The sequence below is a fragment of the Xenopus laevis genome, chromosome 2S (assembly GCF_017654675.1).
Source record: "Xenopus laevis strain J_2021 chromosome 2S, Xenopus_laevis_v10.1, whole genome shotgun sequence".
Taxonomy (NCBI): domain Eukaryota; kingdom Metazoa; phylum Chordata; class Amphibia; order Anura; family Pipidae; genus Xenopus; species Xenopus laevis.
Genome location: NC_054374.1, coordinates 750799 through 763773, shown reverse-complemented (window position 1 = coordinate 763773; position 12975 = coordinate 750799). Strand labels below are relative to the sequence as shown.

At 36.4% G+C, this 12975-nt stretch overlaps 1 protein-coding gene across 1 annotated transcript in view; it reads right to left on the bottom strand.

Annotated features, from left to right (window-relative positions):
- Nucleotides 1-12975, bottom strand: part of il1rapl1.S (interleukin 1 receptor accessory protein like 1 S homeolog) — a 707139-nt gene that overhangs the window by 20424 nt on the left and 673740 nt on the right. Inside the window, exon 8 of the mRNA XM_041583301.1 lies at nt 12049-12194. Coding sequence (XP_041439235.1) covers nt 12049-12194 — 146 coding nt within the window. The remainder of the gene's footprint in view (nt 1-12048; nt 12195-12975) is intronic.

Here is a 12975-nt window from a genome sequence, read left to right as displayed (position 1 = left end):
GGTTTCAAAGTAAAAAAACTTCGAATTTCGAAGTGTTTTTTGGGCTACTTCGACCATCGAATGGGCTACTACGACCTTCGACTACGACTCCGAATCGAACTATTCGAACTAAAAATCGTTCGACCATTCGACCATTCGATAGTCGAAGTGCTGTCTCTTTAAGAAAAAACTTCGACCCCCTAGTTCGCCATCTAAAAGCTACCGAAGTCAATGTTAGCCTATGGGGAAGGTCCCCATAGGCTTTCCTAAGTTTTTTTGATCGAAGGATATTCCTTCGATCGTTGGATTAAAATACTTAGAAACGTTCGATTCGAAGGATTTTATCGTTCGATCGAAGGAATAATCCTTCGATTGTTCGAACACTATTTGCGCTAAAATCCTTCGACTTCGATATTCCTTTACTGTTTATTCTTTTATCTTTTGGGATAAGTGGATCCTGTATATTAAGTTGGTGCTGCACCAAAGCGATTCCCTGCACCAAGCGTAGAATTCAACCATTCCCTATTATCTATTCCAGAGCACAGAGGATGGTCAGAATTCCTAATGTATTACATGACTTTCATAATGGACTATGAACCTATAACAGATTATAGTACAGGCTTGGGATCCATTATCCGGAAACCTGTTATCAAGAAAGCTCCGAATTTAAGAAAGACAGTCTCCCATAGATTCCATTTTTAAAAATGATTTAATTTTTATCAGTAATATGTACATTATCCAAACTAGGATATAATTAATAGTTATTGGAAGGAAAAAACAGCCTTTTGGGTTTATTTAATGTTTGTGTAGCGCTATAGTAAACTGCTTTGTGTGAGGGCAGTTTTAGCTACTTTCCTTTGTGGGCTGAGACCACAGATTAGCTCTCTTTCTCAGGGGCAAGCCCTCGCTGCGGGGTGGAGGTAGGGTGTAGTGTAACTGTAACTGTGTGTAATGCACAAGAGATTGGGCACCAGTAGTTTTATTTGCTTATACAATAAACTGAGTTTATTAACCAAAACAAGAGTTCACCATGGAGCATGGAACATAGAGTAAAACAGAGATCAATCAAGGTAATACAATATACTCACTGTATGAATATAGAACAACTCTCTGAGGAGTAAGGAGTATGTGTAGAGAACAATGCAGCTTGTTGGAAGGTATTTACCCAATCTTCAGGATTACCTTAAGTGGAACTAAGAAACTCTTACTTCCCTGAGTTTAACACTTAGGACCTACTATGGGGTCAGTAATACCCGGGATCTTAATCCCTCTAATCTCGTCGGCGGAGCTTTGAGCTGCTCAACTACATACCCTATCTATCACTCCTAGAGTGATCTATTAAAGGGTATAACTATCACTTCACTATACTCAGGATGAGTTCCACCACCCCTAACCTCTGTGGCCTAACAGAGGAAAGGTTCAGCAGCAATGGCCTCTACCTCATGGCTTTCAAGCCCTTTTATATTATACCACAGTGCCATCTAGCATCCACTGTGAGAACTGCAGGGATGACATAAGCACAAGGTCCCCATAAGGATCCACTGAGGTGTCCATATTACTAGGGGTGTGCCTGTCTGAAATGTGGAAGGGTGTCTAAGATTTTCACATCCCTACATTTGTATGATTTACTGGCAGACTTAAGATATGATCCGAATTACAAAAAGATCAGTTATCAGTAAAACCCCAGGTCCCGATGTATTCTGGATACAGGTCTCGTACCTGTACAGGGTTTTACTCCTGAGAAATGCCCCTGATTGCTGCTCTGTGCATCTCTTATATTCTCCAATCTCATTCTAATCTCTCCATATACTTATTAACCTCTATTCCCAGAAGTTATTTTATGGTCTCATTTTTCCTGTTGTTTTTAAGGGCACAATGTCTATCCCAATGCAATCATTTGTTATCAATGTGCAGCAGCAGCAGCTTCTTTTGTAGCACAGTGATGAGGTTCATAAACAAAGGCAAATACCGGCACCACGTGGGAACAAGAACAGGGCTGAATGAAGCCTTTGACTGACTTACATGATGGGGACACACCAGATTTATTAGCCACATTCTGACCACTATAAATTCTATAAAGATGACCTTACGAAATAAAAAAGAATTGTTATGTTAACTACTGTTATACAATTAGGTTTTTGCCTATTTAATTTGAATTCATTCTCATATTCCACAATGACAGGGGGTATTCATTGTCATCATCATCATCATCATTAGTAGTAGTAGCAGTATTTTGTTGTTATTGTTGTTATAAAATAACTTATTAGAGGTTCTCTCTGTAGATTGCATTCTCATTGAGATTTATGATTAAATGCTGCCACTTCTTCTATGGCACAATTTGATTAGTGGAAATAAAATGCCTGCTTCCTATTATTCCCATTAATATGTGCTTCAGGTCACCCTGCCTACGTTTCTTTGTATATATATATATAGAGAGAGAGAGAGAGAGAGAGAGAGAGAGAGAGAGAGAGAGAGAGAGAGAGAGAGAGAGAGAGAGAGAGAGAGAGAGAGAGAGAGAGAGAGAGAGAAAGGGAGTGGAGTGCACAACCATGAGAAAAAAGCAAAAAACCTGGGTGCTAGTCCGAAATATATATACACATTCTGCAAGTATTGACAGCACTCCAAGGATATTCACAACTCAGCGATAATCATAAATAAGTGAAGGTTTATTGGAAATCCAACGTTTCGGCTCCTTCCTGGAGCCTTCGTCGGGGGTAATAACACAGTGCTCAGACAAACAAACATTTATACAGTTCAAAAAGTGGCGCCAAAAGGGGTTGTCCCAAGGCGCCTGTCAATCATTATTAACAGTAAAACTCAAAGTAACAAACTACACGTATCTGCCAGTATATGTATATACTTTTTAAGTCCCCGTATGGCCCTGGTGTATACATATACTGTGAATATCCTTGGAGTGCTGTCAATACTTGCAGAATGTGTTTATATACTGTATATATATATATATATATATATATATATATATATATACACAGAATCGGGAGAGCAGCGCACTGACCCCTATAAAAAGGCAAAACAACACAGGTGCTGCTGCAAAAAGTAATATCAGCATAAAGAACACAGAGCACTCGTGGGACTTAATTTATGTGCAAAGCTTTAATGGTGTAAGTCGACATTTCGGTCCTGAACTGAATTTTCAAAATTCATAAAAAATTCATAAAAAGTAAATAATATCTATTACAGAAAAAAAGGGTAACAGAAATTACAAAAATAATATGGTCGAAACAAGTTGGGCTTACTTATTATTTTTGCAATTTCTGTTACCCTCTTTTTTTCTGTAATAAATATTATTTACTTTTTTTGTATTTTGAAAATTGAGTGTGCAATCCGTTCTTCTTCTTTTGTATACATGTACATGTTTGGAGACCCTCATGGGGAGTCACCTATGGATTAGCACCTCATACTTTATTTTTATGGTGTGCACCTTCTTACCTCTATTTGTAGACATTTCGGTCCTGCACTGAGGACCTTTGTGATGTCTTGATAAAGGTCCTCTGTGCAGGACCGAAATGTATATATGAATATGAGACAAATCAAACGACCTGGGTGCCAGTCCAAAAAGAATACAAATAGTTCAGCCTGTGTGACAGCACTCCAAGGAATGATTCAAGAGGACAAAGTTTATGAGGCAAAAAATTATAAAGGTTTATTTGTTCCAAAGTTTAAGTTCGATCTTGGAACTTTTTGTCCCTGACACTGGCTGAACTATATATATATATATATATATATATATATATACATATATTATATATATATATTTTTTGTATTTTTTTGTATTTTTTTTTTTCTGGTGATGCTTTAGACTTTATGCCCATACAGAGTACCCCATTCATGTCAGTGGGATGAAATTGTTGTAGTGGGATGTGAAGCAGGTATTTTTCCTGGAAGCCAATGTCAATTCCAACCAATGCTGTTGGATAAACCAGATGATGCAGAAAGCACTTCTTACAAGCACACATTTAATAAAAAACAGAGTCCTACAGATGCATGAGAAATACAAAACCCTCAGAGGGGATATTTGGGGGGACATTTTGCTGCCACTTAATTGGGATTTGGATAGGATAGCCAAAACATTTTTGCATGTGACAGAATGTTTTTTTATCAATGAAGATGTGAGGACTTATTTACAATGCCCCTCGCAGTGTGCAAAGTGCAATAAATAAATAAAAGGCCACATTTAGGAGAGCAGTAACCTGTGCAATGCTCATTTAATGGAGCACTACCTGCATTAGGCAACATTCCATTCAAGAGGAGCGGGTAGGGTTAGGCACTTCTTCTTCAACTTCTAGACTTACCATGTGTGCCCCATTAAAGGACAAGGAAAAGCAAAACAATAAAATCAGATTTTTACATTCTTTAATGAAAAATAAACCTTTCTCCAATATACTTTAATTAAAAAATGTGTACAGTTTTTATAAGAAACCTGACTGTATGCAGTGAAATTCTCCCTTCATTTACTGCTGTGGATAGGAATTTTCAGATGGTCCCTAACTGCTGAGCAGGGAAACAATCATACTTATGAACAGCAGGGGGAGCTCCCGCCTTACTTCCCAGCCATGCAGAATTCAAGCAGCTTTGTTTATGACGATCCCTAAGCAGCCCAGACCACACTGAGCATGTGCAGGGTCAGGGTCAGGCCAAGATGTTTAACAAAGTTACAAGATGACAGCCCCCAGTGGCCAACTTTGAAAGCAAAAATCATTTGTTTGATTAGGCTTGTGGTGCGGTAAGTTCATGTTTATGTTTAGTATACAAAATACAGCATTTCTAGCCTTATTCTATTTTAGACTTTCCTTGTCCTTTAAGAATAACAGAACTGCAACTTTCTAGAAAAACGATGAGACGCCGCCAACAGTATTAACACAAGAACAATAAAAAACTACTTTTTATCTTCTAAAACATGTTTTATATATTGTTAAATATTGCTTTCAGTTGCAAATGGTAACAATACTTTTTAATTTAATTTGATGACAGTGTTCCTTTATATATTTGTCTTTATTTGCATTTACTATAGCCTGAATTCTCAATATTTATAGGATCAAAAAACCCATATGATGAACCATGTTATTTGCATGAGCAGCTGATCTGATTTACAAAGTGAAATTATATGTTTGCAGGCTTTGTTGCAGGCCATATTGGGATACAGTATGGGGCAGATTTATCAAGGGCCGAAATGAAAATTCTAATTTCTGAATATTTTATATGATCAAAATTCTCAAATTCGACTAGGGAGTATATACATATATTATCAAATTCAATTCGAGTTTTTCGCCTATTTTAAAGTTTAAAAAAATTTGATTTTAATAATAAATTTCTATTGGTTGAATTTATGGGAGTTTTAAAAAAACTCACATGAATTCAAAATTCGATCCGTCTTCAATCGAATCGTTTTCGATCCAATTTGTATCGTACGAATCAAAGTAATATCATATTTGATCGAATTGGAATCTAAGTTTTTCCCACCAATAGACTCCATCTAGGTTCTAGGCTATCCCCCATAGGCTAAAACAGACATTTGGCAGGTTTTAGATGGTGAATGGTTGAAGACATATTTTTAAAGAGACAGTACATGATAAATTTCAATTATCTGAATTTTCTGATTTTTTTTAAATTTGATTCGAAATTGAACTATTCTCTAGTTGAAGTACACAAAATTTAGCTCGAAATTTGAATCTTTTAAATTCAAATTTTCATATTGACCTTTGGTAAATCTGCCCCTAAGTGTTGAAAACAGAAGTAGAAAAATTGGAAATGAAGTATTAACAATCCCCTTGCTATTGATTAGCTAACTATGACATACTTGCTCATGAACTACATTGTCAATGTTGCCTTCTTTACGCTCATCGTGGCTAATGGTATAAAGGCCAAAGATTAATGAGCAAGTTGGCATCCTTAAAGCACAAAGGGAATCTTCTATACCCAACTCATACAACATCTTATTTTACTCAAGCATTCTTGGCACATTTTCTTTGTTGTTTATATTTTGTAGATCTTGGCAATGTTTCTGTCAGTGTAATCATTGCCAATTGTCTACTTTACATTTGGCAGGGACATTGGCATACTTTAAATTGATAAACTGCAGCCACTTACTAGTGGCGAAATTTCCATATGAATATTGCACCTGTTTTGTGCTGGAACACATTTTGTAAATGAATTAGGATATTTTTATTACTGTCACCGCAGTTCAGAAATAAAATTTGAATGTTTAGGTAACTGGCAGGATTTTTTTTGCAGATATTAAATGAAAGCAATATTATGCTTTATTTTCTATTCATTCTGCATATTAAACACACATATTTTTATTATATGTATATTTTATATATATATATATATATATATATATATATATATATATATATATATATATATATGTGTGTGTGTGATGAGCAGTGTATTTTTGAGTTTCACATAAATAATGACGCCTATAGACTTCAATGGGTAAAAAACATTGACGCACAAAAAAAAATTGACAACAACATTTGATGCCCATAGACTTTAATATATTTTGGCAAAATTTTGCCGGTTTGTGAATTTTTGGTGAAATTGGTCAGATCACTATATATGTATACAGTTGTATAAAATAGCAGTATGACATCACTAACCTGATCAACAAATTAAAGAATGAGGAGAGCACTTCTCAATAGCAAAAAAACGCTATGGTTGTGTTTATTTAGGGCTACTACACAACATGTTTCGGGTCATTCCCCGACACTTGAGAAAGGGTATGTAATGACCCTAAACATGTCGTGTAGTAGCCCTAAATAAACACAACCACAGCTTTTTTTTGCTATTGAGAAGTGCTCTCCTCATTCTTTAATTTGTTGCCGGATGTTGGGATAGCGGAGTACCCAAGTGAGGATTTGATGCATTCTTTGACAAACTGAAAGGGCACTCTGCGGAGAATGTCTTTTGCTTATTTTATCACTAACCTGATAACTCACTGTTTTTGGTAGAAATTATATTTCTACATGGCAAATCAATTTACCAGTACGTGTAACAATTGTAGGGACCCATAAGTGTAATGGCTCTTATGGCTTCATTCCCTTCCAGTGCCTCCTTTCTCTGTTGCTGGGACACACCCATGTGACATATTACATCTTATTTGAATACAATCTTTATTGGTTCTAGGTAGTGACACCTTCCTGCAGTGTTGTAACAAAATGCTCTGCAGGGAGGGGCACTTCCTCTTTGGCCTGCAGCACTTGTTCTGGGCAGTTGTTCCACTGAGCCTGCAGTCAACAAGGCCCCAGAAGTGTTGGGCCCTAAAGGGACATCCCCTTTAGCAAAGCCGGGGTACAGGGATGCCATGAATAGGGATGTAGCGAACCGCCGATAATGTGTTCGCGAACGCCGTTCGCGAACACCGGCAAAAAATGCGAACAGTTCGCGAACAGTTCGCAAACTTCGAACATCCGAAAATCGTTCGATTCGAACGATCGAAGGATTTTAATCGAAAATCGTTCGATTTTAGCGACCGAATGGTCGAATGGTCGAACGATTTTGACGCGAACGCCTATTGGCGAACGTCGCGCGACGTTCGCGAACTTGCGGCGGACGCGAACAGCCGATGTTCGCGCGAACAAGTTCGCCGCAGAACAGTTCGCGACATCCCTAGCCATGAACGAGGTGAAGGTGTATAGGATATCTCTTTTCATAGCACTTTCTAGTGAAAGTGAGATAGAGAGATCTAGCTAGCAAGAGCAGCTCAAGCTCCATCAAGGAGGATAAAAAGGGAGTAGCTCTCCCCCAGGCTCTACCATGCCTGTAGTGAAGGGACCACAATACTGACAAGGGAACTCAGGCAGTGTTCTAAACCCTGATACACGTCTGCTGTTTTGGATCCGGCCCACATGAGGTATTGGAAACCTGGAAGGTGATCCTATCAACTCTCCATACTATTTCTTCTATGGTGCCTTCTATGCTGTTTCTGCTAATCTGTGAATGTACCTGGCATGTGCTATAATCTACCTCAGTTGTGAGTATTATCAACCCTGTGGTGCTTTATATTGAATAAAGCCTGTTTTATTTGTTTGCAAAGAACCCCTGGCTTCCAACATCTATTATTTTACATCCCTGGCAGTTGAAGTTCAACAACATCAATACGTGTTTTCCATATTGCGAAAGCCCATCCTGGCTGAAAGAGGGTCGCATGTAGCAAATGCTCCACCACCCTAGTTGGTAAAGGACTAGTTATAGCCAAAAATCATGACATACATGCTGCTGATTCTGTGTAATTAAATCATTAATTGAGTCTTGATCCAAATAATAGCAGTTTGGAGTTTAATTAGTGAGGTCATTCATTCTGTGACAAAACAGGAGTCAATTCTGGCCCATATTTAAGTAAAGAAGGCAGTAAATATTTCCACTCCATTATCAGCAAATCAATTCTGGATGGAACTTTATTTGTGATCTAAGATTCTATGACTCAAGTATCTAAATAGACTCATCATTACACGTTGAGAAAATAACTTGCAGCCACTATCTCTGGTTAGAACCTGTCTACTTATCTTCATGAATAACCCTTATTAATAAATCCTTTTTGAGATGCAGAATCAGGTATAAAAATAAAGACAGAATGAACAGTACCTTCCTAATGTTTACTAGACACATTAAAAGAAGATTTTTATCAAGCAAGTTTTCCTTAAGCAGAAACTAGAAGATGCCACTAAAAATAACTTTATAAATACAGGATACCTTATAATTAAAAAGAAACACTGTTCCTTACAGTTTTCTTTCTGATTCCCTTAATTAAAATAATTTGCGTCTACAGGCCTGAATAATTATTGGTTTATCAAGCCAATTGTCTACAGAATTGAAAAAAAAAAACATGCAGCCTATGTATATTTGAACAAAGAAACTAAAAGTGGAACATGTTACCATGGTGATATGTAGAAGGGAAAAAAACTTCCATCTTTAGAGGCTTTTCTAGAAATTTGATATGATTAAATTACATGGTATTTTCAGCTGTCATTTTTAATTTTTCAGACCAAAGAAATAGTTGTCACATGAAAAAGAACACACAATGCTCATTAAAATTATGAATTTCTAAATATACAAGGTACGCAAAGGTCACTTTTCACTGTCTCATTCTAGAAAAATGAACATTAATACCATGTAGTAGTAACTACTGTGACTTAATACAGTAAGGGCCTTAATGAAATGTGACTTCTCCCTAGTCTCAATTCTATGGTCATCGTAAATTAATAATTCTTTCACTGTCTTACTCTTTTTGTTTTAATCCCTTTTCGGGGCTGCTTTTGTATACTATCGAATTATATTTATGTATTTATATAGTGGAGTGTACTCAGTGATTTACAAGGCATCAAGAGTACAAGAGTACAGTTATTAACAAATTCACTGTGAGAATTAATACTTTGCGGTAGATTTATCAAGGGTTGAATTTCGAAGAAATGGGAATTTTTTTGAACTCCCATAACTTCGAAACTCGAATAAAAAAAGACCAACCGGAATTTATTAAAAAAGTCTATGTTTTTTTCTTCGGGTGAATAGTCTGAATTCTAATTAATGAATCAAAGTAATAGCACATTCGAGTGAATTTGAATCAAAGTTTTTTTTTAAAAACTTTGATTTTTCAAAGTCCACCAATTGACTCCCAATAGGTACTAGGAGGTCCCCCATAGTCTAAAACAGCAATTCGGCAGGTTTTAGATGGTGAATGGTCGAAGTCAAATTTTTAGAAAGACAGTATATGATAAATTTTGAATTTTTTTCAAATTCGAATCGAATTTGGACTATTGCCTAGTGGAACTACACAAAAATTAGCTCAAAATTTTCATTTTTGAAATGTTCATTTTAAATGATGATGATGATTCATTTTTTGCAATGAACAGAATGGACAATAGATTGTCCTGAGCTGATTTTAAGGATTGTGAGGGAATGTACAGAGACATGATATACAGTAGGAAATGTTTGAAGAGCAGGATGAGAAATGTTGTACTTTATGTGCCACTTGACCAGGTGAGAGGTTTTATAACAGGTTATAGTATGTGATTAGATATGGTAAGGATGGAATGCAATGAGTGGAGATGTGCTTAGAGACACAAAATAAGAGGTTTCAGTAGTCTATCCTGGAAAGGATAAGGTCCTGTAGAAGAACAGAGGAACAAACATATGTTTGCAATATTCCTGAGAATGAAACAGCAATTCTTGGTCAGACACTTAAGGGGTTATTTATCAAGTCCAATTTATCCCAATATTTTCTGCTACAAACGCCGATCAAATCCACTTGGGTTTTTTACGCTTATTTATTATTAATTTTTTTCCTGAAAATTTTCTTTGCAGGAAAAAAAAATCTGATTTTCACAAATTTTTTGGACTTTTTAATCAGATTTTCAAGATTTTTTTGTAATTTTCACCTGAAAACTTCGGGGCATTGCCTGAAATCCAGCGCACATCAAAAAATCATTGGGACTTCTCCCATTGACTCATATGCAACCTCAACAGGCCTAAGATGCCTGATTTTCAGATTCTGACTTCTCTGACTCCGGGGTTTAATAAATTCCGGAAAAAAAATGTAAAAGTCAGATTTTATAAAGAATTTTTTTTTTCCTGAGATTTTTGCATTAGTAAATAACCCCCTTAGTGGGCTGAGAAGGTGAAATAGTGAAAGGTGAAAGTGGCGCTTAGACATTTATTTGGGAAGCTTCATGTAAAGTAATGTTGACTGAATGGTCAGATGGAGGGGGCAGATTTAGGTGGAAATATGCGCATTTCAGTTTTGAACATATTTAATTTCAGGTGGCGAACAGCAAACCAGGATATCATGGTATTGATGTACTGTATGACTTTAGCCTGAATAGCAGGTTTGATATCAGGGCAGGAAAGAAGGATCTATGTTTTGTCCACATAGTGATAGGCGAAATCAGTGGATATGATGAGGTTACCAAGAGAGAATGAAGAAAAACAGAAGAGGCCACGTAGTCAAAGAGGTCATGTTAGAAATAGTTCTACTGTAGGTGGCACCATTTCTGACTACTATACCAAAATGTGGCTGTTAATAACTTTACTTTCTGTCTTGTGCTTTTTATTTCACACTTTATACAGGGCAGGATTTGAAGTGTGGGCGTCCCTAGGCCAGAGAGGAGAGTGGGAGGGTGGGACAGTGAAATAGTTGTTCAGATCTTCTGCCTTCCCATTCACCAGTGCAGATATGGCATGGGCGGCCTGCTGGTCTTTCCACAAATCCTGCCTATCTTGTACCATAGGAGGTGACTCATTATTGGGAAGTTTTTACAAGGTATTATTTAATAGTTGCCTGTTGTATTAGGCTATAGGCTGCTACCAAATAAAGCATTTTTTCTGGAATCATGAGACGCTATATGTTGCATGTGCCAGCCTCAGAGTTAAATTATGCTAAGGATTTGTAGTCCAGTTTCATCAGGGGACCCGTAAAGAATAAGGAGTAAAGGTGCAACTGCTGCAGAAGTAACAACGTTTTCGTCTATATAGCCTGTACAGAAAGATGCTGTCATACTATGCCATCATAGATAATCTTCTGTACTAAGAGCAACATACAAAAACTTTTCTCCAAAATATGCTGATTAGTAAAAAATATATATTTTATTCACATCAATAGTTAAAAAACATTAAGAGTATACCCTCTAACGCCTGACGCGTTTCATGCTTACCCAGCACTTAGTCATAGGCAGAATCCAGATATATGGATTCTGCCTATGACTAAGTGCTGGGTAAGCATGAAACGCGTCAGGCGTTAGAGGGTATACTCTTAATGTTTTTTAACTATTGATGTGAATAAAATATATATTTTTTACTAATCAGCATATTTTGGAGAAAAGTTTTTGTATTTGCAATTTTACCTCTGTTTGGTCACTAGAGGTCTCCAATATGCGCCTTTATAGTATTTACTGATTCTGCTCCCAATTTGATTTCTATAGTCTAAGAGCAACATAAACATGTTACAATATATTCGTTTTTATTACTTTTATTATTATTACTATTATTATTGCATATTGTCATGAACTGTGCATATTGAAGCATTTCATTTAAAATGACAACTGAACTAATACTTACCCCTTTTCTGGAGAAACATATTGGCCTGCCTACGTCCATATCCATTCTCAACATAGCAAGAGTAATTTCCCATGTCCCCATCTTCAACAGAATCAAATATCAATGAGATTGCTACTTCTTCCTCTCCTAGATGCTTCTCAAGTACTCTTGAAAAATAAATGCAAAAAAAGATGTTTTATTTGCTATGTTTGTAACTGTACGACTGTCCCTCATAATAACCCAACACAAAACACAGTACCACAGGGGTGCATGTATTTCACTGGCTTTATCAATACACAGCTGTGGCAAGTACAAACCTAGCCAAATAGAAATTAAGAAAAAAAACATACTTCAATTGTATACTACTTGTTCTTAGACAGCTGTAAAGGATGAAATGCAAAATATAATAAAATAAAATGCTTGTCAATTGCCAATTCTGTAACAAAAATGAGAAAATAAACAATAAATAAAATGTGCATAGTTACAGTTGCCTTTTTGGGGCTGTTGATTAGTTTACACATTTGTTCAAATGTAATAATAGTCTGTTCCCTTCTCCTCACATTTCATTTGCTCCACGTAACAAGGATTTAGATGTGTCATAATGGTCATTGCTACAGAACTCAGTCAGTGGGAGAGGTCCCTATCCTATTTGGTCTGCGCTGGAATGATCCCAAAAATGTTCTGACTTTTTCGGCAAAAATTCCCAAAAACCAACCATTCAGGGTTTGGGTTTTTGCTTGATTTAATTGAGTTTGTCCCCGATCCGTTTAAATCAGGATTTTTAAATAATTAATAAGGTCACATTGTGGATTCTAGTTTGGTTGGACTTTTTGGAATCTGAAAAATTATCATATTTTGATAAATAACCCCCTGCCAGAAATGACGCTTTCCCAGGTTTTAAGCACAATTGTGTTTATTTCATGTCAAATGTCAAATGTAATTTTTTTT